The sequence below is a fragment of the Gambusia affinis genome, linkage group LG22, assembly GCF_019740435.1.
Source record: "Gambusia affinis linkage group LG22, SWU_Gaff_1.0, whole genome shotgun sequence".
Lineage (NCBI taxonomy): Eukaryota > Metazoa > Chordata > Actinopteri > Cyprinodontiformes > Poeciliidae > Gambusia > Gambusia affinis.
The window spans coordinates 528899-555637 of NC_057889.1; the positions used below are offsets into that span (position 1 = coordinate 528899).

At 43.6% G+C, this 26739-nt stretch overlaps 2 protein-coding genes across 4 annotated transcripts; both read right to left on the bottom strand.

Moving 5' to 3' along the window:
* Positions 1–1035: 1035 nt before the first annotated feature.
* On the bottom strand, positions 1036–5429 carry LOC122825565 (solute carrier family 35 member D3). Its single transcript, XM_044107010.1, has 4 exons — positions 5145–5429; positions 3394–3604; positions 2671–2828; positions 1036–2592 (listed from the first exon to the last, which is right to left on the bottom strand). Exons 1-4 carry the CDS (start codon positions 5367–5369, stop codon positions 1882–1884), a joined length of 1305 nt encoding a protein of 434 aa, XP_043962945.1. The 5' UTR covers positions 5370–5429; the 3' UTR covers positions 1036–1881.
* pex7 (peroxisomal biogenesis factor 7) lies at positions 4057–26391 on the bottom strand. 3 transcript variants are annotated; one of them, XM_044107011.1, is made up of 12 exons: positions 26235–26372; positions 25395–25515; positions 24657–24714; positions 23838–23988; positions 23688–23765; positions 23502–23610; positions 19035–19141; positions 18777–18890; positions 17939–17994; positions 12852–12951; positions 7096–7193; positions 4057–4075 (listed from the first exon to the last, which is right to left on the bottom strand). In XM_044107011.1, the coding sequence occupies exons 2-11, from the start codon at positions 25507–25509 to the stop codon at positions 7125–7127; spliced, it is 957 nt and encodes a 318-aa protein (XP_043962946.1). In that variant the 5' UTR covers positions 25510–25515; positions 26235–26372; the 3' UTR covers positions 4057–4075; positions 7096–7124. The 3 variants fall into 3 exon arrangements, with proteins under 3 accessions (XP_043962946.1, XP_043962947.1, XP_043962948.1); XM_044107012.1 differs by lacking the exon at positions 4057–4075 and having other exon boundaries at positions 6949–7193; positions 26235–26391; XM_044107013.1 differs by lacking the exons at positions 4057–4075; positions 7096–7193 and adding an exon at positions 8923–9042.
* Between the last annotated feature and the right edge of the window lie 348 nt (positions 26392–26739).

Consider the following 26739-nt stretch of genomic DNA (forward strand, 5'->3'; position numbering starts at 1 on the left):
AAGTATCAGCTAGCTCTGACGGCTAAAGCTGAAATAAAGCAGAGTAAAGAAATCAGTCTTATCGGCACAGAGGAACATCTGGACGCTTCAGCCCAGGGTTGAATTGAACTGTGTGTCCGTGACGCTGCAGTAATTCTGTTCGACGTTGGCTCGGCTCTCCGACCCACACACGTCCCTCCGAGAGCCTCATTCCCTCTGATTTCATTAGAAAGTGTCGTCGGGTCGCCTGGAGGTGGACACGGCCTCCGCAGACACAGAACCGGTTCTGCTGAGCTTCTGTCAGCGCCGAGCCGCGGCGCCCTGCAGCTTTAAACCACCAAGAGCAACAAACTGCTGACAAAATGTTGGACAGGTTTCATCCACCAGCTGCGTTGCTTTGAAATGCTTCGTGTTCAACCAAAAATGAACAGATTCAGTTAGAGACGATGAGTTACAGCAGCAGCTGGACAATAAGCAACAGAATTATCAGAATAAAATGATAAACGATTCAGCTGGAGGTAAAACGTACCATGGATGTATTTTTGGTGAAAGTTCATTCAAAATACCACAGATATCATCATCATTATTTACAAACACATCCTGTGTGTCGATAAAGCAGAAAAGGTCCTGCGATGACATGGAGGCAGATATTTCTGACATGTTGACAGTTTGGATGAATTTCAGGACAAAAACAGCTGAAATATTGACTGTTAGCCCATGAGAGGACCCGGCCGAGGCGAGGGTCGGTCGGCCGGTCGGGACCCGGCCGAGGCGAGGGTCGGTCGGTCGTCCGGGACACCACGTCCCTCTGCTGGTCGGCCAACAGCTGGACAAGCCTGGACCTCCATTCTTAGGCTGCTGACCCGGATAAGATGGATGGATTGTAATAATAATAGGATAATTACCTTATTATTCATTTGACCTTAAAACAGAACATTATCTTGTAAAAACTTGTTCACATTTTAAATAAAGAGCTAATATTATTTTGATTGAGTTTTCAGTTAATTTTATAAAAACATATTTCCTCAATAACAGATTATTAGGCAGAAGCCAAAATCAGTCTGGCAGCCATTTAATAGGAACTCAGTGAATATTACACACAACAAACAACTTATAAACAGCTGATATTTATAATAAAACAGCAAAAAAAAAAAAAATTTAAACGTTGTTCTCTTATTGAGTCTGAGGCTTTATTAAAAACTTACAGCAAATAAAAAGGCCACAGTGGAAATCAAATCGTTGTGACTCAGTTTTTCCTTCTCAGCTGTTAAAACACTGAAAACGATCAAATAAAATTAAAAAATCATTTTTGGCATTTTGAGACCATCAGTTCAGAACCAAACCAGAAAGAAGAAACAGTTTAATAAAACCTAAAATAAAAGAAATAAAACGTCATAGAAACAAATTTCTAAGTTTTCTAACTTTATGACTTCATTTGGCTCTTTTAGGTAATCAGACAAACCTCTGAGCAGTGACCCGGATGACCCGAAGAACACGGAACAGAACCCGGTACCGACATATTCATTTTGATTATTGTGATTTTGATGATGAAATGGAAGCAAATGAAAAGTAAACCGGAGCTGCAGGGTTCAGTCCAGTTCTAACCGGACCGGGGAAACGGACCGCGTCATGCAGGCCGTGCTCTGCGCCGCCCCCTGCTGGCTCAAACTGGAACTGCTTGGTACTCGTTACCATGGAGACACGGTCAGTACGCCTCCTGGTTCTGCAGGTCTGGGACGTGAAATGTTCAGCAGAGGGGGGAAGCCAACAAGACCATCAAGCATTTGTCAATCGGGCCGACGCGAATGGAAGACGTCCTCCGGTCTGTCCGGTCTGTCCGGTCTGTCCGCTGAGTTCCTTTCTGTTTCGGCTCAAGAGTCCTTTTGGGTCTCCATCCCGCCCTCATGGACTCTCAAGCTCTATGTTATCGATCAGATTTTCCTTCTTGGTGAGCTGCAGACTCCTGATGGACCTCAAAGCTCCTACGAGGTTCTGGGTGGCGGACCGGCCGGCGGCGGGGTTCTCCTGGTGGAGGTGCTCCCTCTGCATCTCCAGCGCCTCTTTCTCCGTCATCACAGCAGATTTCAGGCCACCGTCTCCTCCGGCGCTCCCCCCCACCGACAGCGCTCCGTTCGATAACTGAGGCACCTCGTCCTCTTTCCCGTCTCCGCTCTCCGACGGCCCCGGCTCGGGACCGGCGGCGGACCCTTCCCCGTTCAGCGGGGGTTTCTCGGTGCAGGGGTCTCCAGGCTGCGCCGCGTCCTTCTCCAGGTCCTCGTACAAACTCTTCTTCTGCGTTTCAAAGTATTTGACCACGCAGTAGGTGATGGAGCCGATGGTGTTCACCACCACTCCGCCGATGAAGAGCCGCGTGGGCGCCACGTCCTTGAAGGCCAACATGCCAACTGTGATGGTGGCGATGCTCTTGACCACGCCGACGAAGCTGGTGGTGACGGCGGAGTTGATGTAGGTGCAGTGCAGGGTGGTGAAGTTCATGGCGCAGCCGATGAAGATGCACAGGATGAAGATGACGGTGATCTGGGGCTCCTGCCAGCCCTCGTAGGACCACATGTTGACGGCGTCCATGGAGATGATGGAGCAGACGAGCAGCACCTGGAAACAGGAAGAACGTCAGAAAACAAACCAGAACGGAGGATGAAAGCAGGAAATTCCTGAAACAAGGTTCCACACCGGCGACGCCATGATGGTGATGGCGTACTGTGCAGTCAGAGGTCCATACTCGCTCTCCAGACTGGTTTTCTGGATCAGAACCAGGTAGGAGGCGTGAATGATTACAGCCAGAACCCCGGTGACGTAACCAAATGGATCCCCGGTGAGGTCTCCGGCTCCTGCAGGAAGCAACCAAGACAAGAAGTGAACATGCAGGCCGTGAAGGCTGGTTTCCACCTGAGCAGTTAGCTGTGCTGAAGAATTAATCACAATCTTTAGCTAAAGTGCTACACGGTAATCAGCGGAAGCTAATGCTAAACACTACCAACATGGCAGTTTGTGGAAGCTAATTCTGAAGTGCTATACCAACATGGTAATGAATGCTAACATGTCTTGTTAGCCGTGTTCTCTACTGTTTGTGTTTGTTGTTTAAAATCAAGTTATTCAGTAAAACAGAGAGAGAACCGAGGACAGGAAACTGAACTGCTGCATAAACTGACTTCAAAATAAGAGCATAACTACTTGAAGCATTTTTAACCAAAACTTAGACTCAGATGTTGAACTTTTATTCAGCTGAACATGAAAATTAGCGCTAAATGTTTTCAGTTAGCTAAAGTGCTAAGCTAAAAACTAGCTCTGCTATTAGCAGATTAGAGGAAGTGTGCGCACCACAGGACGGATGGATGGATGGATGAACAAAACCAACTAGATCCTGAAACACCCGCGTTGACCCCTGGATCTTACCTGCCAGAACAGCGCCCCCTGTGGTGATGAGCACGGCGGTCACCACGCCCACAGACGGCAGCGCGTTCCGGAGCACGCACACCCCGATGCAGAGCGTGAAGAGCGGCAGGCAGCGCTTGAACACCACGTACATGGGCAGACTGAGGCCGCGCAGCGACCACAGCGTCAGCGTGGACTGCAGCGTGGACAGGATGCAGACTGGCGCAAACTCCTGCGCAAACAGGAGCAAAGAGTCCCAAACACACAACATCAGCTGCGCCGTTTTACAGCACAACAGGGAGTATTAGGGCCAGGCCAAGAGATTCATAACATAGTACAAATATTACCAGAATAAAGTCAGAAGCACGAGTTCAAATGTAATAACTATATTAAGACATCAATATGACTTTATTACCAGAATGAAGACGAAATAATAGGATTATAAAGTCAATATTTCAAGATCTCAAGTCACTACGACTAGTTTTATGTTTTTATATTCTGAGCCTTAATATTCCGTCCTGATATCAAACATTAAATACATTTAGGAAGGAGAAATGTGATGTCATGAAACTTTGGTCCAAATATTTCAGTCGCTGCAGATTCTTCTGCTTTCCTCCCGGCTTGAATCAACAGCCGTGTGTGTGTGTGTGTGTGTGTGTGTGTGTGTGTGTGTGTGTGTGTGTGTGTGTGTGTGTGTGTGTGTAGGAGATGCTGGGCTTCCAGAGAGTTCTGGTCGGGTTCTGAGAACTGACCAATCTGCTGGGCCAGCACTGATGGACACCACTCTGGCACACGGTGGTGGCAGCATCATGCTGTGGGGAGCTCCTCAATGTATGATAGGAACATTGAAGTTCTGAAACATCGGAACCGGAGTCCAGAACTAAATGTGACAGAAAGTCTGAATGCGGATGTTCAGCAGTGGAGCTTTCAGAACCTCGGAACCGCCTGATCCCGGTTCGGTTCGGTTCGGTAAAGATATCTGCCAGTAGGATCCATTTACGAAGAAAACAGCAGCATATTTACACCACCTTTATTAATTAACATTCCTGTTTTCTATGAATCAGAACAGAAATCAAATTCACATCAGTTTTCTCCCTCTACTGCGCATGCGCAGTGACATCCTCTCTGCCTCAGGAAGACCGAACTGCACCGGAAAATTCACGGATTTATTTTGATAAAAAAAAACATAAAAATTAGAACAAATCCGGATAGAAACCCCAGAGGCGCTGAAGAAATGGGAAAATGACTTCTAGTTGGTATTTTCTAGATCTAACTTCTGGTTGTGCAGATCGTCTTTAATGTAGAAACATCAGAAAATAATTTGTCCTCTGGTGAGCAAGGAATGTTTGGAATCTGTTCATCTGAACGATTCTTGTTAAAACAACCAAGAACAATAACTCTGGAGAATTTAAATGAAGGACTTTCAACATTTAATTTGAATTAAATGTTGAAATTTGAAAAAAGGTTGTAGATCTGAAGGTTTTAATCTGGGTAAGTGAATAAAAGTTATTAATTTGTAACATAAAACTGGAGATAAAATGGATGGGTGGATAAAACATCCTGATGAAAGTGAGAAAAGCTGCAGAATGTTTCCGGTCCGGTTCTACAGAACGATTTCCTTCAATTTAGAATCAAAAATTTTAAAAACTATTTCAGAAGCTAAATCCAACCTGCAGCAGAAATCTGAAAAAAGAAAGAAACCTATAAAACTTGAGGGGGAACACAAGAACCGGTTCTGAGTCGAACCCGTCCAGAACCGGTTCCGCTCCTACCTTGGCCAGCTGCATGCCGAACGGCGGCACCTGGATCCTCCCGAGCCGCCGCAGGCTCTCCAGCACCAGCATGGCCGTGAAGCTGGTGAGGAACTGGATGAGCGTCAGGAAGCCGAACTGGTAGTTACTGATGAGGAACTTGAGCAGGATGTTGAGCGACCCGGAGAACACGCCGTGCGCCACGGCCACCGAGATCCCCAGCAGCCGGCTCCGGAACACCTCCATGGCTTCACCTGGACCCGGGCGGCGGGGGCCTCCAGCTGATCCTCAGGAGGGATTCTCCTCTCTGCGCTCCGGCTCCGCACTGAGGGGGAGGCAGCGCGGCGGGGGGCGGAGCGGCAGGAACCGCAGCCACTCAGGAGATTTTACCGCAGCGGGGGGGAGGGGGAGCCGGAGCCCGGAGCTCCTCCACGGGGGCCAAACTGGGAAGTTCCTGGGAAAAACTTCCCAGGAACTCCGAGCTGCTGCTGCTGTTTCTGAAGACGACCAAACTTCTCAGAAAACATTTAATGATTTGATAAAACGCAAATAAAAACTACTGTTAGCATGGCTGCTTATCAGAGGAGCAAGAATAATAAAAGACCAAAAAGGAAAACGAAATGAACAAAAATCTGATTTAAAATGAACTGAAATAATTAAAAACATTGATAATTAAAATGAAACTTTAATAAATAAATAAAATAGACAATAAAAAGATGAACAGCAATAAATAAAACTGAAATAAATCAAATAAAAATTCAACGAAAATAGATTTTATAAAAAGGCTGAAAAGTTAGATAAAACAAGATAAATAGAATAAAATTTGAAATAATTGCTACAAATACTAATCACCTGAAATAAAAGTCGCTTTTTATAGTTTATTTTTATTTTTAAAAGCAGATTTTCTTCTGGTTCCTGAACGTTTCTGAATTTATTCCTCTGCTGTCATTTTAAACAAACTGGTTTAATTTACTCAGATCTGATAAATCAGGATAAATGTTAACAATGATTCCTGCTCAGGTTGAGCTGAGCTCCCAACAGGCGGGGAAAATCTTTTTAACTGAAATATTTCATCAGAAAATCAGTTTTCAGGACGGCAGGCGGGAAGCCCCGCCCACATCCGGCCGCCGTTCTCCAGACCCCAGGAAGAGAAAAGTTCAGGAACCATTTCAAACCTGCAGCAATCTGGGTTCACTCATATTTACTCTTCAAATACTTTTTAATTTAAACTAAATATGGAAATGTTTCTTCATCAGTCGATCAGAGACAAACTGGAAGATAAAGTAAGAAATCTAAAACATGGAGGATGTTTTTATTTCTAAACAAAAACACTGAAAACTGATGGCAACAACAACAACAACAATAATAATAATAATAATAATAATAATAATAATAATAATAATAATAATAATAATAATAATAATAATAATAATAATAATGTCTCCATGTAGTCAGTTTTCACCATCTCACTGTAAAGCAGCAAAAGTGACTCACAATAAATCTGTTAACTTTTCAAAAACGTTACTAGAAACAAATCTAGTGAGTTCAGCAGCAAACAGCTCCAGTCGATCAATGTTCACCGTGTTCACTGTTCCACCTCCTAACTGAGTGAGGGAGTTTTATAGCCAATCACAGGGCTGGAACGCCGGAACCAATAGGAAAATTCAACTGCAGTACCACCATTCAACCCTGAGGGCAGCACTGAGACACTTACTATCATATTTTGCACAGAAACATAAAAACTATTCAGTTTGTCTGCAGTGAAAAGTGGATTTAGGATTTAGTTATTAAACGGTTTGGAGATTCTGCGGCTGAAACGGCTGGATGATAAAGAAAATATTTATTACATTATAAACATCATTTACATAACACACTTTATGATTATATTTCACAACAAACTCAGAGTCCAATCAGCCAATAGGAGCTCAAATCCAGCCAGAAGAACCGCCCACTATCCTGACGATGCCCAGCGGTGTGTGTGTGTGTGTGTGTGTGTGTGTGTTAGGATGCTGCAGTGAGGCAGGAAGGTGAGTAGATCTTCACCGTCTCATCCCAGGAACAATCCACCACCTGCAGAACCAAACAGCTGCAGTTACTAATCAATCAATCAATCAATCAATCAATCAATCAATCAATAAAATGTTATTTGTATAGCACCTTTCAGCAGCAAGGCAGTTAAAAATGATTTACATCATAAACATAAATATACAAATTCATAGAAACAGAAACATTTTGTTATTGTTACACATCAGATTATTGATTATTGTTTCATTGATTATGTTTCTAAATCAGCTCCAACCAGCTGGGTTCATTTCGGGTTTAAAGGAGGGTTTTGGCTGTCTTCAGTTTTCTGGAAGTTTGTTCCAGATCTGTGGTGAATAGAAGCTGAATGCTGCTTCTCCATGTTGCTGCTGCAGGAACCAAACGCCTGGATGAGTTTCTCTGATCGGAGACTTTAGTCTCTGGTTCTGGAAAAGTTCTGATGTTGCTAGAAGGCCCACTTTGGAACCAGCTTTATGTAGCTCTGGACGGTCAGGTCAAAGGTCATCTTTAGCAGTCCAGGCTGATCAGGCTTCTCTGATCAACAGCCAGGTTTAAACCCTGAGTTTCACTGTAAGAGCTTGTGCCTCCATCAAGGGGGCGGCTAATAACTATGGAGCTAAAACTGTCTCATAATTCACAAATGCACAGAACAAAATCCACACTTGTAATTTTGATGCAAACACAAATATATCTTGATTTACAAGATGTTTCTGGCCTGTGAGTTTTTTATTTGTGTGTGAATTTTGAGACTCCCCTCACGTCTCAATCCACTAATACCATTTTTAAATAAATGGTTTATCTGATTGGTTGCTGATCTTCCAATCAGATACCTTCCTTGTTTCACCCAATCATATGAACGATGCCCCACGTTGGGATAACCTGTGTTTCAGCCAATCACATTAACCCATGCCAACAGCGCCGTAGCCATGACAACGTACCGACAGCCTGGCTTCTGGAAGTGACAGAGGAGCAGTAAGTGAAATATCTATCTGATGTATTTAGCTGTTTATCCCCACGTTATCATTATTAATGTTAATCGATTTAATTGTGCAGCTATCATCACAAACTAGCGATCTAAGTGAGGAAGCTGTGCAACCGAGCTATGCTAGCGCTTCTGCATGCTAATAGCATCAGGCTAGTGTTTTTCTATATGGTTGAATTTTTTGTGATTAAAGTAACCGTTTAACAGTTTGGGTATGTAAATTATAGCAATGTTCACTTAAGTAACGCTTTTGAGAAACACGAAGTAATTTTTCTTAACTTATACAAAGCTGAATATGCCAAAATATGTACCCATCTTCAAAATACACACTGATGTGCATTTCTTTCATTTTTTCTGGTGATGTGTCTCTCTGCTCTGTGGTGAGATTGATAGTTTCTGAGAAAACCAGCCACCTCACTCTGAGGAAAAAATAAAAATAAATATATATATATATATATATATATATATATATATATATATATATATATATATATATATATATATATATATATATATATATATATATATATATAAATGCAGAAAACTGGTAGAGGACAATTTATTCTTTTCAACCATAATGCGAAAAATGTGATATAAGAAATAAGGAGCTTAATTTGGGGTTATTTACATCATCTCTACTCCCAAGCCGAGTTCCAGCTGCAGTAACGGTACCGATTCCCGCTCAGCGCATCGACCCGCCAGAGAAAAACCAGAACCGCCTGGTGTTGGAGCAGAACTGGTCCGGTCCGGATCAGATGGAGACCGAGGAGGATGAACGGTGGAATAGATTCTGTTCGGGTGCTGACCCGGTCAGTATAGCGTTAGCATTAGCTGAGCTAATGTAGCGCGTTATGTTAGCACGGCTAGCTTTCCGCTTGCGGTGACCACCAGAGTCTGAAAGATTTGAATCACAAGAAAAACCTGAATTAAAATCTGTATTCAGACGTTTTTCTGCCACTCTTCAGTTTGTTTGGAGTTTCTGCCGTTTGTGATAAATGTGTAATTCAGAGTTTTTATTGTTCATTGCTCGTTGGTAAGTGTGCTGCCAGCGTCAGCCTGTGACAATCAGCAGACAGATCCCGCCTGCAGCTAAAAGCCGCTCTGGTGTTTATCTGCTTTCTGTTCTGGTTCTGTTAGACGGACTGAATGTTCTGCTGGAAGCGGCCGTCCGGGCTCAGCGGCAGGTCGGACATCAAAGTGAGCGAGTTTCCATCAAACAGAGCCTCATTAGCTTTAGCTGGCTGCAGCTTTCATCATGTAACCAACCTTCAACCTGCTGCTGCTTCAGCTCAACCACCGTTACCTTCTGCTTTATTTATTCTGTTCGTGTTTCCAGCTGAAGGGAAAAAATCTGCTCTGATTTTATTTTGGAATAAATGGTTTTTCTGTTGTTTTTGTGACTGGAGCTTCTTCAGCGTAAAAACTTTGTCTGTAGCCTGGAGGAGTTTAAAACAGTGAAGCAGACGCACTGTTGATACTGTAACCATGGAAACGACACACTAACTGTATTCAGGATGATTTATGAATAAAGCGGTTAGGAGTAATCTGAAGAACATGATATTTGGTTTGTTAAAAGTCATACTAATCTCTTCATAAATCGCAAAGATTTACAGATTGCAGCTAATAAAATGTGTGAAGGATTCTGTGGAATTGCCTTCAGCTAAATCTAAGCTAGCTTCAGCGCCGTATTACGCTGAGTTCATACTAACTGTATGCTAAACCATAGGTTTGGATAAAGATTTCTTTAAAGTTTTTGGGCGCCAAGATGACCAGTTTCAGTCTGAATGGACCTTATTGAGCTCCACCCACAACCGACCTAGAAAATCCCACGTGGCCACAAGTCTCACAAACAGCCTGGCGGTGTTGTTTCTATGTAATAGGCCTGTCACAATAAAAGATAAATCAATTAATCGTACGATAAGTTAAAACTATCAACATCATTTTAATTATTGTCTCTTCCAGCCTTTTTCTCTTTCTCTTGATGACACTGAATGAAAAAAGGTTCAACTCCGCTGCTCTCCACTGACCCTCCCTTCCTCATTTCCTCAGTGTAATGTCCAGTTCACACTACACCATCTTAGAGCTGTTGGTCGATTGTCGGCCCATTTCCTAAACCTGAGAGATCACACATTAGCCGACAGAAATCCTAGGTAGAACGGTTCCATCGGGTTCCATCGGGTTCCATCGGGTTCCATCGGGCCGTGTGGTGTCCAACAATGGGCACAAAATAATGGCTCCAAGTCCAGTGAAGTCATTTTAAAACCAGGCATTAATCAATGCTTTACTACAATCTCCCTGCAGTGCATGTGTCTCTAGTGTCAGCGTAACGTCCTGACTGAATGAAAATCATTAGAACCTTTTTATGTCACGTTAACGAAGAACAGCTGAAAAGTTACCGGGTTCATCAACTGGTACCAATTTGGCTCCAACTCCTCCCCTCATCATTTCTATATTCTTTACACCAAATGTTTTATAAACATTAATGTTGTTTCCACATATCATCTCCATTGTCCGCTGGACTTCGGGTTGCTCCGTGTCAGCTGTTTGGGATTCCCCTCTGTAATTTCCCCTCAGACAGCAGGAGGAGAATCCCAACACCCCCAGTGCCCCCCATGCCGCCGGGCCTGCTGGTTCTACTCCAGTTCCCCCTCCAGCTCAGAAAGGAGCTGAAATTGTTCTCAGGACTGGAGCAGCGGCGCGGTGACTCAGCCTCAGGACGGGAAGGCTCTTCTGTCATCAACTCTAACAAGCTCACGGAGCCAAGGCTGCAGCAGAACACGAGGCAGACGGAGGGACGAAGGAGCTCAAAGCCACACGGACCTTTAATGTCTCCCAATGATTACAAGAAAAAAACCACTAATTAAAAACAATGAATGGTTCAGAACATTCCTGCAGTACATCGGCATCAAACTGTTGGCTTCATTTAAAACTCCACTTTGAATTCATATTCAGAGTCACAGGAGAAAACATGAAGGTAATAAACAGCTGGAAAAAACAAACCCTGGCCAGGATTTCAGTCAGAGCTAAAGCTAAAGCTAAAGATAAAGCTAAAGCTAAAGATGAGATTAACCATCTGAACTTCCTGTCAGGTTTATGAAAATGAGCTTCTTTAAAAAGCTCAGGTAGAATGTTTTCCCTTCACCTACGTGCAGCTCATCATCATCATCATCATCATCATCATCATCATCATCATCAGGAGGATGTTAGCCATGATGCTAGCATGCTGCTGCTGCTCAGCGCTGTGGCTGAAGGTTCATCTGCTCCTGAAGTGAAACTCGTTTCTGAAATCTGCTGGATTTCAACGAAAACCTGAAATTCAGCTTCTCAGAAAATGGAAACCTGCCATCAGGTCAATGAAACGCTGGTCTGGCTCCCGGCTGATCTGTCGGGTCAGTCTGAGCCGGCCTTTTGAAAGCCTTTCAGTCGTTTCTATTCCTCCTTTTGACAACTTGAAAGCTGGATGAAATGTTTGAGCTCCAGCAGACTTTTTAAAATCATCACAATATGATGAATCTGCACATTTTAGTTAAAATCAGACTTGTTTATTTTTTGCTGTTCCTCATTGTCAAAGTCACAGCTGAAGGATTTCTGTATCTTATGTTTTCTCCTACATATTATGTTGTTTTTAAGTTATTTAAGAGCCCAAAGGTCTGTATTATTATTATCATTATTATATTATAATAGTAATAATAATATAATATTATTATATCATATTACCGACAGTGATAATAATCAATATGACCTCTGACCTCAGACTGACCGGACGGACTGGACCCGACCCACAACGGGACAGAACACCTGAGACCTTTAGGACTCGCTGCTCTGAGACAGAGTGATGGATGACCCTAATTCAGGCACACACACACGCACACACACACACGCACACACACGCACACACACACACACACACACACACACACACGCACACACACACACACACACACACACACACACACTGTTATCTCAGAGTGGAGCGCTGACAGGAAGGATGTTCCCACATCAGGGAAACTCCCAATGATCCGAACCGTTTAGTTCACTTCATTCATGCTGTCAGGACATGAAACAGATTCACAGGCTGGAAGAAACAGACATCAGACTGGATGAAGAGGAGGATGAAGAGGAGGATGAAGAGGAGGATGAAGAGGAGGATGAAGAGTGGAGGATACTTAGGGCTGGGTGATGAAACAATAACAATATCTATTGTTAGAGAAACATCATCAATATCCACAGAAAACAGAGAAACATGTCTGATAGAATATTCAATAATTACACTGAACTTTGATCCAGAACCGCACGGCACTCTGGGAGACGTAGGCAGAGGAAAGGCTTTCGGCGCTCAAGGCTAGCTAAACTAGCTGGGTAGCATCAACTGTCTCACTCAGTCTTTGGTTACCAAGGAACAACCTACTGGATAAAACGCCTCAGGTTCCCCAACAAACTTTATTCCCCAAAGGTCATAAAGACAGATGAAAAACTGCCTGACCTTGACCTTGACCTTGACCCTGCAGGGTCATAGAGAGGAATGAGTGATTATTATCACTGTCAGTTATTATTACAGAGCAATAAGGAAGAAAAGTCCAAACAGCGAGACAAGGAGGGTGAGGGAAATGGAAACGTAATTTACCATGTAGAGGTAGAAAGGTCGAGTGTTTTAGTCGGTCAACAACAGGAAGTGAAGAGGATGAGGGGGATAAACGGGTCACCTGGTGGGGGATGTGGAGGTTGAAGTCCAATCCACAGACAAACTCTGAATGATGCTCCACTGTGTCCAGGAGAGGACGACGTCGGCCGAAGTCCCAAAACCTGAGGACAAAAACAAACCGTGAGACGATGGAGAGCAGCAGGAAGAAACCCGGGAAACTTCCAGGAAGTTTAATCTGCAGAGCCAATCGATAAGTTCTGGAAAACTCCAGACTCTGACGTAGAAACAGGAGAATAACTGCAGATTTCCTGATGATTCGTCTTCTGATGGTTCTGATGAGCAAAAGCTTTTTCTGGTTTGACACAATTCAGATTTTCTGGTTGTTTTATGAAACTGAAGGAGATTATGAGGCTGAAGAAGTCAGACAGTTGAATTCATGAATTTCATTTATTAAGACCAAAATACAGCGCTAGTCCATTAGCATTAGCATGCTATCAGTTTGTAATCCCCTTTGTTAGCTTCTATGGAAGCTACGCCCAAAGAGGCTAGTGAGGCATTTGCTCTCTGTGTGTGTGACAGAGTGTGTGTGACAGAGTGTGTGTGACAGAGTGTGTGTGACAGAGTGTGTGTGACAGAGTGTGTGTGACAGAGTGTGTGTATGAGCATGCAGGTAGCTAAAAGAGGAAAACAGAATTATTTGTTCTCAACAAAACCTACAACATAATAATGACGTCACAGCAGAGAAGAACTATAGAGGCTGGAGGGACACAGACTGGGAGACACGGACCGGGAGACACGGACCGGGAGACACGGACCGGGAGACACGGACCGGGAGACACGGACCGGGAGACACGGACTGGGAGACACGGACTGGGAGACACGGACTGGGAGACACGGACTGGGAGACACGGACTGGGAGACACGGACTGGGAGACGATTGTCCAACAAACCCGGTTATGTGGAATAAAGATGTGGGAGCAGAGAGGCAATGAAGCAGCAGCTCAGGCAGCCAATCAGGCTAATTGAAAGAACGTTTCTCTTTCTGGTCCTGACAGAGCGAGACTCTGTGTGTGTGTGTGTGTGTGTGTGTGTGTGTGTGTGTGTGTGTGTGTGTGTGTGTGTGTGTCCTGACGCAGCAAACACTCCCTCCAGACTCATCCACTTTGTAAATGCAATTAAATCATTTTCAGACCAGAGGGGGGGCTGCAGGTTTCAATGGGCTCCATTAGGGCAGTATTAATTCTGGAACCACCGCGTGCACACCCACACCCACACACACCCACACACACACACACACACACACACACACACGCACACACACACACACACAGATGAGTGTGTGTGGCTCTGAGAGGTTTTCCTCATTGACTGATTGAGTCGTTGGTGTAAATCTCAGCCGGTTCTTTAGCTCAGCAACATTAGACGTGTTTTAGTCCAATGGATGGTGACGTAGTTAAAGTAGACTGACGGCTCAGGAGCCACTAGATGGAGCTTAGCATCAGTTTTTCATCATCAGTCAGAGAGTTGATCTCTGGTTGTTGGTGCGTTTCCCTTGGACGAACAGCAACGTGCTGCTAACAGACCCTCAGACTTAATAACCAAAGTGCAGATCAGTTTTCTGGCTTAATGGATGCAGTGGCCATAAATACCAAAGTGTTTCTGTCGCAGCGCCGCTCAGTGCTTCAGAGGAACGATGACGACCTGCAGCATGCAGCCACTGCAGCGTTCATCGCTTCCCTACTGAGCAACACCGAGATTCACTGGGCTGGAGGGACGACAGCAAAACATGTTCTACCAGCAGAGAGACAGACAGACAGACAGACAGACAGACAGACAGACAGACAGACAGACAGACAGACAGACAGACAGACAGACAGACAGACAGACAGACAGACAGACAGACAGACAGACCATCCATCCATTTTCTATTCACCCTTCGTCCCTAATGGGGTCAGGAGGGTTGCTGGTTCCTCTCCAGCTACGTTCCGGGCGAGAGGCGGGGTCACGGGGTCACGGGGTCACCCTGGACAGGTCACCAGTCTGTCGCAGGTCAACACAAAGACATACAAGACACACAACCATTCACACACACACACTCACACCTAGGGAGAATTTAGAGAGACCAATTAACCTGACAGTCATGTTTTTGGACTGTGGGAGGAAGCCGGAGAACCCGGAGAGAACCCACCATGCACAGGGAGAACATGCAAACTCCATGCAGAAAGACCCCGGGCCGGGAATCGAACCCAGGACCTTCTTGCTGCAAGGCAACAGCTCTACCAACTGCACCACTGTGCAGCCGTCAGGAGAGAAACACAACCATGGATTTCTCTAGTCATGATATTTAATCATATTATTGATATCCATATCCAGCAGTAATTTGGTTGCAAGGATTTTAAATGTGGAGTGAAGGGGCGTGTCGCGGTGGAGTAGAGGATAGTGCGACCCACGTTTGGAGGGCTTGAGTCGCCGTCGTGGGTTCGATTCCCAGGCCCAGCGATGTTTGCTGCATGTCTTCCCTCCTCTCCTTCCTGTCATATCAGGGACACTAGAGCCTCAAAAAAACTAAAACTGTCATATTTAGTGTAGAGAGGATTACAGTGGAAGGGAACATGGAGGATGCAAAGCTGTGATTAAATGATGTGGCAGGAGGTTTAATGAGTCCAGGCCAGCATCTGAAAGTCTCTTTTGTTTGTGGATTCCAGGTAATTATTTAACATCTTTTGTGTTTCATTCAGTGGAACCGTCCATTCAGCCGCCGCTTTGTGCCGTTAACATGAAACCTGTTCAGTCACAGCAGACAGGACCTGCATGCAGACCGAGATCTAAAGACCGACCGCTGAGAAAACAATCAGCATTTCCATGGAATATTTAGGGACGACGTGTCTGCAGGCTGGTATGATTATAGCCGAGGCAGGAAATTAATGCCAACGAGCGCAAACTGACACAGCGGCAGGGAAACGATTAGCTAAAGCAAACAGCAGGGTTTGTTCAAAGGAAACATCACAAGCGTCGTGTTTTCAGAACAACACGAGCGGATGATCTTCATCCATCATGAAGTTTGTTTCCAAGCAGACAAAGTGTAACGTTTGGACCAGCAGGTCCTCTGGACCCACGTTGAGGCTGAAATCCTGTTTCTGTCGTATCTTTGGGATGTTTAGATGTTCAGACCAAAACTCTCCCCTTTCCTCCGACTCTTCACGATCTTTTTCTGACACACAGGATCCGACTCGGAGGATCCTCTACAGACCATGAGACTCGTGGGATCGAGTTTTCACGAGAGTTTGTACCAGAAACCATCCGGTGAAAACTCAAACCTGCTGGAACCAGATCGCCGTCCGACGATCTGGTTCACTGATTCTTTGAGTAAAAGATTCTGGTTTGTATTTTCATCCAAATCAGAAGAGTTTTCCTGTGGTCTCATTGACAGTAGACCTCAGGTGTTGGTTGGACGGTCAGAGACGCAGTCAGAGGGAATGGCTAACGGTCAGCGAGATCCCCTGGACTTTAGTGTGATCTAACCGTCGTGGATTTCATCAGACTGATGCCAGATCGGGTCTGGGGTGTTTTGGCTTTTCCTCAAAGAACCGTTCAGACGTTCAATGGGTGTCAGAAAAGTGGAGAACCTCCTTTCATTACGAAGGGAAGATGTTCTCCTGAACGCTGACGCTCGGCCGGCAGCGTATCGTCACCAAGGACGTTTGGCCGCTGAAGACTCTCCACAACATTCAGGAACTTTAGTCCACTGGGTTCAGAGACCAGAACGGTTCTGTAAACTGGACAGAACCGCTCGGTACCGGGTCTCGCGCCTGTTCATCCCTTCACTTTAGGAACAGAGATCATTTGAACCGATAAAACCATCGGAGAAACCTTCAACCAGCCCGGAGAGCTGATGACTAAAGTCTGACTGAACCGGGTCTAAACAGCCGTTACGGCGCCGCATTAATGGAAAACATCTTTGTTCTCTGCAGATTGCAGCAGAATGAAACGAGTGGGCGGCTCTTCTGCTGACCGTTAAACAGGAAATTAATGTTAACAAGCAGAAATAATTAGAGCAAACAGCAAACCACCAGCATGGCGGCCATTTTATCAGTTTACTCATCATAAACAAACAATTAAAGCTTTAATTATTTCAAAGACGCTGAAATGATTTAACCTGCAGGACGGAGTTTAACTTCTCCAGCTGATACTGGATATTATTTAATATATTTCACATATAAAACTGAACTATAGTTCAATAACAAACGTAAAACAGCTGCTTTTATTTCATGTTTCCATTTTATTTTCATTCAAGAGTGAAATAAATTCATTAAGATTAACTGATAATAACAAATATTAATTAATGTTAATGATCATATTTACTATTATTAATATAATTTAACTTGTCAATAAATAAAATAGAAAAATTGTAAAATAAGCTCCCAAATGAAATACGTATTTTTGAAATATTTATTTTGTTTGGTCTCACTGAGAACAGAAATATTAAACAATAATTTATTCCTGGAATAAATTCTCAAATTATAATAATAATAATTATTATTATTATTAATAATTTTGATTTTGAGACATTTTAAAATGTTTTTAACGTTTCATAAAGGTAAGTAATAATTAACCCAAAACCTTTTTAAAACTGGAGTTAAAACTTCATCCAGTAAATTAACTGGATGAAGTTTTAACTCCAGTTTTATGCAGATTATCAAGGAAATAGAGAATAATCTGGATTATTTAATATATTTAAAATTATTCTATTATTTTGGATATTTGCCCAAAAATTAATCATCTTCATCATCATCTTCATCACTCCTCCTCTTCCTCAGTCCACAACCTAATAAAAAGATTAATATTCTGGATCCGCCCCGTTTTATCAAAACCAGAATATATTTCCTGCAGTCGGGTCCGTTTTATGAAATTAAAATGTAAAAGTTTCTTGGTTAGTGCAGAACCGGTCCGTCATAAAGATCCAGAACAGAAACAGAACTTCAGTCTGTCGCTGGTTCTGCTTTTCTGCTTGGGAAACATTTTTACCGTTTTCATTGTTCCTTCCACGGGCCACAAACGGCCCCCGGGCCACATGTTGGACACCCCGGGTTTACAGGCTGCGCTTCTTTCAGACGTCTAAAACCGAACCAGAACCGGACCAGAACTTACCGGACGGTGAAGTCGTAGGAGCAGGAGGCCAGAACGGTCCGACTGAACGGGGAGAACTGTGGAGAGAACCAGAGGCGGGATTAGCAGAACCAGCAGTGATCTTCTGGTTCTGGAGCAGAACCAGCAGAACCGACCCATTAACGAGAGCAAATTATAGCTTAGAAATCATTAGAATTAAATGGAAAAATAAATAAGAAATAAAATAAGAAAATGTAATTCAGAGTTTTGGCAGCAGCTGCCAGGAAGTTTAAAAGTTAATAAATTAATGAAAGGAAATAAAATGATAAACTTCCTCAATCTGTTAGATTTGAAACCAGAAGTTCAGTCCTGCTGAATCAGAAGAAGACGGATTTCTTTGTGCTGCGTCGTGTTGAATCGTCTGATCGATTGGTGATGTCTGTCGGCCTCCCGTCAGGAAAACACAGAATGAGCTGCGACAAGCGCTGCTACAGGAGCAGAACTCCAGCTAAACGGCTGATAACCGTTTAGCTTCTGCACTACAAACAGAGTTTATCCACACACACACACACACACACACACACACACACTCAGCCTAATGTGTGTGTTCCTATTTGGGCCATTAATGTGGGAGTTTTGATGCTGTCAGGACCAACAGACAGTTTCTCAGTTTGAGGCAGCGGGATGGAGACGGACAGATCTCTGTGTGTGTGTGTGTGCGTGCGTGCGTGCGTGTGTGTGTATGTGTGTGTGTGTGCGTGCGTGCGTGCGTGCGTGTGTGTGTGTGTGTGTATGCGTGTGTGTGTGAGTGCGTGCGTGCGTGCGTGTGTGTGTGTGTGTGTATGCGTGTGTGTGTGTGTGTGTGTGCGTGTGTGTGTACCTTGACCCTGCGGATGGCGTAGTTGTGTCCCAGCAGCTGATTGACGGGCTGCGTGACGTTCCTCAGGTCCCACACACACACGCTGCAGTCCACTGATCCTGTAGCCACCAGATTCTGCAGACACATTAAAATAATATGATTTAAAAAAATCATTTTTATTTTAACTTTGCTGTTAATTTCAGGTGAAAATGAAACCAGGTTAAACTCTGATCAGTGATCAAACCGAGTTCTGTGATCGATTAGTCGTGCCTGACCCACCTGGTCGTATTTGCACCAATCGCAGCTCAGGATCTCAGCTTTGTGAGCAGGAACAGCCAATCGGCACGCAGCGGCCTTCACATCCCAGACTCTGAGCGTCCCGTCGCCTGAAAGCAGACGCAGGTTTTACCCAGCATGCAATGCGTCAAGATGACTTTGGAGGTGCAGCAGTGAAACTGAGAGATCAAACCTTCCACCTCCAGATGATGCTGCGTTTCTGAGAAAAATCTGGCCGACAAAACTGTTCATCTGGCTTAGACGCTGAGATGAAGGAACCAAAGGGGCGGGGCTTAGAGGGAGACAAAGGGGCGGGGCTTAGAGGGAGACAAAGGGGCGGGGCTTCTTGTCTGTCAGACATGAAGCAGGATGGAGCAGAAAAAGTTTTAAAGTTTCTCAGACTGAAGGATGAAAACTTTGTCTGGTTTTATGAACCCATCAGAAACCGTTGCCACCGGTTACGGGTCGGTGGGCTTCGCTCCATTACTAAACTATCAGCTGAACATTTAAACACCGAGATAAATGAGAGTAAAACCTCAGAAAGCTTCACTTGAGTCGATTTCTGAAAGTTTGATTTTTATGTCTAAATGTTCAGTTGGCCAAAATGTGACCTGAGAGCTAAAAGCTAAACATGGCGACAGCAGGAAGTCCAGAGGCGGCGCCATGTTAGAAACCTTCATCCAGCAGAACAACCCCGACTGTCAGCTGCTTCAGTCAGCCGCACTAATCAGTTTCTGATCGTTTGCTGCACAGAGGAGATTAGAAACAAACAGCAGATTAAACATTACAGTCGCTCTTCTTCCTCCTCTTCCTCACTCGTACAGAGACACGGCTGGGAGAACGAGCCGCAGTGGAGAACACGGCTAAACCGCTAACCACCAGTAACCAGGCCTGGGTGTGTGTGTGTGTGTGTGTGTGTGTGTGTGTGTGTGTGTAAGTCCTCTGTTAAACCTGCTATCTGTGCTGCATCAGCAGCTTCTTTCATCATCACTGATGTGAGACGGTTTTGAACCGTACAACACACACACACACACACACACACGCACACAGAGACACACACACACGCACACACACAGAGACACACACACACACACAGAGACACACACACACAGAGACACACACACACACACAGAGACACACACACACAGAGACACACACACACACACAGAGAGACACACACGTCTCTGGATAATCGTTTCCTCCAGCTGTTTTTGCTGAGACGGCGTTTGGTGGCTCTGAGGTTAGCGGTGCGTTCTCGTTGTTGGAACCAGAGATGCTAAAGCTACATCGCTAACAGCAGCCAGGAAGCTTCTTCTTCTGCTTCTAATTGATCTGATTGGACGCTGGAAAAGACTATTGTTGTGTTCTAGCTGTGCTAAAAGGAGTTAGCCTAACCTGAAACAGTATCTTGATGCTAACATGTAGCAGCTAGCACTAATGTCCACATTTCTATAGAAGCTCCATAGTTCAGGGCTTCTTGAAACTCTTTGCTAATGTTTGAAGAATCTGAAGATTAAAAATGATAACTATCTAATTATTCAGGAATTTAGCAGCAAAAAACGCTTTGAATTGAAAATGTTGCTGACTTTGTTGATATAATCACGTGTGGTGTTTGTGTTTGGGATTTAAAAAGCACCTGGAAGCCCCGCCCCTTCCCTCGGTCACCTAGCAACCAGCACAGCCGGGATGGGTGCAGTTTGGAGGTGTGTGCGCTTCCTGTTAGCCATCTAGCAACAGGAAGCTCTGCAGACTCAAGTCTCGATCGCTGAAGTGCTGCACATGTTCAGAACGGCCGTTGAGCCAGAGGAGATCTTTGACCTTTGACCTTCTGGTCTCAGTCCACTGTGCTGAAACTCATGATGTTTCGTACGGCATCTAAGATTTGTTTAATCTGATCTAAATGGATAAAAGGCAAAAAGAGCAAACAGATTAAATATGAGGATAAAGTCGTCCCACACACAGACGCTCTGATTGGCTGACGATCATCATCCTGACCAATCAGCGCAGCTCCCACCTCATCCGCCTGTTCTCCTGCAGATTATCCCCACTTCTTTTTCATCTGCATGTTTTGAAACAACCTTTATCTCATTAGCTGAGCGGCGTTGAGGCGGATGGCAGCGAGTGTGTAGGTGAGCAGGAAGCTGCCAGCCGCGGCGCAGCGCAGCCACCTTCACTGCTAATCCGCAGCAGCATCGCTACGGAGCGAACCGCCGCGCCGCGTGGGCGGCATCAGAACAATCACAGGAACTAAACCGCCATCAGCTGCTGACATGAGTTTAATCCAGTGACTGAAAACACACGCAGCTCCAGAAGCTTTCACTGAAAATGAATCTGGAGACGTTTACAGATTTTAGGTTTTAAACTCTGGTGAATCCATGAAGATGGTAAAAAACATTTTCACGTTTTCAGTGTTTCTCCTCCAAACTGTCCAGTTAATGGATGCAGTGGTGAACACAGCAGCGCTAATGTGCTAACAGCTGAGCTAAGTTTTGTTTAAAGACGGGCAGCCCATTGGGACGATGTGGCATCAGCTCTTTGAGCTGAGAAACCTTTTTCTGCTAACCTTAGCGATCGTTAGCACACTTAGCTTCCCCCACATTAGTTCTTCCTGATAAATTCTAGAGCACTAATTAACTTTGCCATTTTCATCCGAGTCAAACTTTTGGTTATAAACTGTTTATTTGCGTAGTTAGACATCTATATATTCATGCTTTTATTTTGAAGTCTGTTTACAAAGCAGTTCTGTTTCCTGTCCTCATGTTCTCTTTTCCCTCCTTAACTTTCCTAAAACAACAATCATACAGGAACTAAATAAAAAACAGACAGTAGAGAACAAGACAAACATGAAACAATATCTGAGGGCATTATCCTCTACCCAGAATGCATTGCTGTAGTTCCACAGTAAACCGTTTAAATCTGTCCTGTAGTTTTCTGACCGAAGTGCTACTGCAGCCAATCAGGCTAAAGCAGATTGTTGAGTTAGAAAAACTCAACAATCCAGAAACCTGAAAGCTCTGTCACAAAGAATCACTTCCAGAAACAAAATGAATGTTCCTGACTAGCATTTAGCGTTAGCCTCAGCCAAACACTGTGTGGGCATGTAGTGGAGCGATGACTCACTGATCCAGGAAATGATCCACGTTTAGCCAGCAGCTGAAGCTACATGCTAACCTTCGTGATGTCATATATGACATCACACTTAATAATCAGCCGGTACATTTTCCTGGTAGCACTGAGACTCTAAGAAAAGCTCAGAAACAAAGCAGCGTTTGTGAGAAACCGGGTCGCCGGCCGTCTCGTGAGCTGCAGCCGGTTCTGTTCTGATCAGAAACCCATGTGACGTTTATTCAACTGAACCAGAACCGGCCAGAGTCCACAAAGAGCCGCCGGGCTTCAGGGCTCTGCTGCAGCACCGGCTGGTTCAAAGGTCCAAAACAGAACCAGTCTGACTGGACCAGAACCCACCACTTTGACCCGACAGAACCCGACAGGTTGCTGAGCAACAGATTTAAAAGAAAAATGAAGGTTCAAAACAAGAAAGACAACAAAAAATTTATTTTCAAAAAAGGAAAATAAACTAAACAAATAAAAAAAAATTAAAAACAAAAATAGAAAAAAATGCTGTTCTTCCAAAAAAAGGAGAAAGACGAAATATTAAACAAATAAATAAAAAAATGCAAGCAGAAAGTCGGTTTTTTAAAATATTTTTGATAAAAAAGTGGAAAAATCAGAAAAATCAGAAAAAGGAGCAAATTAATATATTCTCCTTAAATATTTAAAAAGTCGGGGCGTGCTGTGGAGGCGCAGCGGGTTGCCACGCCCCACATTTGGAGGCCTTGGTCCTCAGCGTCGCGGGTTCGATTCCCAGTGACCTTTGTTGCATGTCCCCCCCCCTCTCCTCGCCCTCCTTCCTGTCTGACTATCGTCACAAAAATACGAGCCACCAGCCGCAGAAACTCTTCACAGAAAAAAAAGATTTAAAAAGTCATAATAGAAGTAAGATGTTGAAAAATAAAATCTGTGAATTTTTTTTTTCTGAATAAATAACGTAGACCCGACAGATCAGAACCCGACCCGGCTGAGCAGACCGGTCCCTGAGCAGACCGGTCCCCGGGACTTTCCATAGAAGAACCGGGTTTTTCCAGCAAACCCAGAGCCCAGTTCAGCTGTGACGACCCGGTTGGACCCGGTTGGACCCGAATTCTGCTCTAAAAACAGAAAACCTAACAACCTAAAATCACTGAAACCTGAACTAGAGCTGCGCACGCCACACTTTTCAGATTTCATGAATGAAAAATATTTAAGCCCCTGAATCATTTTCTGTCAGATCAGACGGATTTACTTTCACGCTGCAGCGGCGCCCCCCGGTGGCCAAAAGCCGCTAACAAACTCTAAACTGCACCATCAGACTTCACAGCTGAATGCTGGGAATTCTGGGATTCCTGACAGAGAATGAGAGCGGTGGCTGACCTGAGGCTGAAGCAATGCATCCTGGGATGTGAGGAGACCAGATGGAGCTGTAGACGACCCCTTCGTGACCCCTGAGCGTGACCAGGGAGCGGCTGAGGTTCTGGTCCCACTTCAGGAGAGAGAGCACAGTTATGGGCGGAGCAACAGCGAAGAGGCGGGGCCTCAGATGAAGGGGCGGAGCCTCACCACTTTAACGGAGCGGTCCCAGGATCCAGAGGCGATGAGGTTCTCTGCTCTGGTCTGACTCCAGTCCACAGAGTAAACCTTCACACACACACACCGGTCAGTCACAGCGGGGTGCATGTACGTGTGTGTGTGTGTGTGTGTGTTTTGTACCTCCTGTGTGTGCTCCTTGGCCACTTTCAGCGGAGCGTTCTGATTGGCTGAGTCCCAAAGCTGCAGGCTGCCGTCTCCACCTCCTGCCACCAAGACGTGTTCGTTAGCTTCACTCCACGCAACATCGAAGAGACCGTCACCCCACTGCCAGCTGACACACAGAGAGAGAGAGAGACACACAGAGTGAAAATCAGCCCAAGCCCAATAAAATCTCTGGAAATCCTCCAGAAACTGAACAGAAAAGTTTGTCAGGAGGAAGTGAAACTACGGTGGCTGAAAGGAGCCAAACTGCAGCTAACATTAAAACCCACCAGAACGGGAAACAGAAGCAAAAACATCAGCATGAATAAAACGCTCCAAACTGACTCCACAGATGTTTGTCCTCCAGACCAGCAGGGGGAGCCATCCACTTCATCTGGAACTACAAACTCAGGAATGACGGGATTCCAGAAGAAAATTGAGTGGAAGAAGGAAAAGGTTTTCTGTGCTTCATGGTTTTTACAGTTGTAGAGAGCAGCAGCATATTTACGTAGCTAATATGGCCGACTCCAGACTCCCCCTGGTGGCCTGGAGGACTTTTGGTTTGTGTAGCTTGTTTTCCGTTTTGCCTCCATTTCCTGTGGTTGCAGCGTTTTTGTGTTGCATTCAAATTTTGTCTTTGTGTGTTTTGGATTTTGCATCGTTCATTCTGTGTTTTCAGTGTTTCGCCACCGTGGAACGGTCTAAGAGTTTCACACATCCTAACCCGAATCTGGACACATCTGCACTTCCTGTTTGTGGTAAAAATAAAAATTGAAGGAAAGAATCCAGAAAGTTTACCTTCTCACTAAAACAACCCCAGTTTCAGTCTGATCCAGAACAAACAGAGATCCAGAACCTGCACAGACATTAATATGATTATTATTATTAGAAAGTTTATTTACTTATATTCATTCATATATTCCCTTTATTTACTTTTTTCTTATACATTTACTCATTTAATTAATAATTAATTATTTAGTTTTATTTAGATTTTGTGTAATCTTATTTTTTAAATATTGATTTAAAATGTTTTTATTTTATTAGGAAATCAGTCATATTGAATCTCCTAAAAATGATCTGACCTTCTGCAGTAACTTTTTATTCTACATTATATTAACAATTGTTATTATTCTCATTAGTGTTGTAATCTGCATTTTAATGTAATCTTACTCATGTGTTCATTAATTTATTTTACTATTAATTTTGAGTTTGATAGTCTTTATATACACTTTCAATTTATTCTTCTCAGTTTTACTGATATCATTTACCAAATCTGATTTACATTGAATTTTTATTTTAAGTCAGCATTTTTTAGATTCTTTCTTTTCATTAAAATAACATTCATTACTATCTAATCTTGAATATTTGTTGAGGTCATTTCTCTCTGATTATATTTCACGTGAATCTTTTCCAGGAAGTGAAACCAGGTTCTGTTCTGTGGCTCTGACTGATAAATTCAATATTTTGTTGCTCGTATTTATTTCTGTATGAATCCTCATCCACTGGTTCCTGATGTTTCCGTCTCTCCACACTGACCAGTTATTCCGTAGTACTGGGACGCTGCGCAGGCCAGTCGGTTCGGCAGGAATGGAGAGGCCTCCACGGCGTAACCATGGCGACCAGGACAGCGAAACACCTTCATCGTCGTCATCAGATACTGCAGAGGAGACCGTTAAAGTTCAACGGAAAAATATAGATAACATTCTCCATGTTCATTTAATTTGCCTTTAATTTTAACTGCAATAATTATTAATAAAGTTGATTTTTATTTTATTTTTTTTACCCATATACTTATTTTTGTGTTATTTAACATGTTTTTTCCCCACATTATATTTTGAGAAAATTAACAGAATTAAACCTTTTTCATATTTTATTATTCAACCTTAGTCAATTTACAATGTTTTTATTTATTTATTTCTTCCTCAACACAGAAACATGCAACTGGATAGAAGGAATTCAGAATACAAAATTAATTTGTAAATAATAAAAAAAAATAAAAATATGGTAACATATAAATATACAACTTTATTTTGCAAAATACACTTTTAAAAACCAAAATACAGAAAATTGTATTTTAAGAAAACCAAAACAATTAGATAATAAATATTTACATACCATATAAATTTTAATACATTTCTACAGTAAATAATGCTACAAGAAAAGTTATTTAATCTGTTATTTTTGTTCCATTTATTGTATTTCGGATCCCAACGCTGTTTACTGCGGCTGCGCAGAAAATACACTGCAAACACGTTAATGACTGTTCAGCTAAAATCATTCGAGACTCGGGTTTCTGTTTCTAATGTTGTTTCATAATCAATAATTAACTGAACTGCGTTTGGTACCAGAAAAAATTCCAAGCCCGTCCGAACTCACCGGTTCCGCTCCAGCGTCTTTTCACCGTTAAACGTTAATGAAAGCCGTTTAAAAGTTAACAAAAAGAAGGTTTTCTACATGTAAGTAGATCCTCTGCTCCTCACATTCTACACTCGCCCCTCCAAAAGGCGCACATCTGAAAACACTTCCGTGTTTTGATCAGCTGACTTGATAACCCGGATGAGACATTTAGGGCGATCCCTCTTCCTACCAGTAGAGGGTGCCGTTTCACCAAAGATAACCCAGAAACTCTGTATAGTTGCAGCAATAAATACAAACTCTCATTCTATTAGACAAAGAACTGATTATTAATTAGTCTGTTATTCAGTGTTTTTCTATTATTTAACTCTGTTGTGTATTTTGAGGCATCAAGTTTAATTCATTTGCAGTTATCCAACTGGGGAATAATACATCAGAACACAGCACTAAAGTCTGACTTTAACTGTCAGGACAAAAGAGCCACGATCCTCCTGAAAACATAAACAAAATGTTAAACTTACATAAT

Bases quoted from the DNA above. Each gene is read 5' to 3' on its own strand.
- LOC122825565 (XM_044107010.1), bottom strand. From the start codon at position 5,369: ATGGAGGTGTTCCGGAGCCGGCTGCTGGGGATCTCGGTGGCCGTGGCG. The intron at 3,605-5,144 runs GTAGGAGCGGAA...CTGTTTGCGCAG, and splicing joins TCGGCATGCAGCTGGCCAAG to GAGTTTGCGCCAGTCTGCAT. The intron at 2,593-2,670 runs GTGTGGAACCTT...TCCTGTTTCCAG, and splicing joins TCACCATCATGGCGTCGCCG to GTGCTGCTCGTCTGCTCCAT.
- pex7 (XM_044107011.1), bottom strand. From the start codon at position 25,509: ATGACGACGATGAAGGTGTTTCGCTGTCCTGGTCGCCATGGTTACGCC. The intron at 19,142-23,501 runs GTCAGCCACCGC...GTCTGCTTTCAG, and splicing joins ATGCATTGCTTCAGCCTCAG to GCGACGGGACGCTCAGAGTC. The intron at 17,995-18,776 runs GTACACACACAC...TTCTCTCCACAG, and splicing joins ACGCCATCCGCAGGGTCAAG to TTCTCCCCGTTCAGTCGGAC.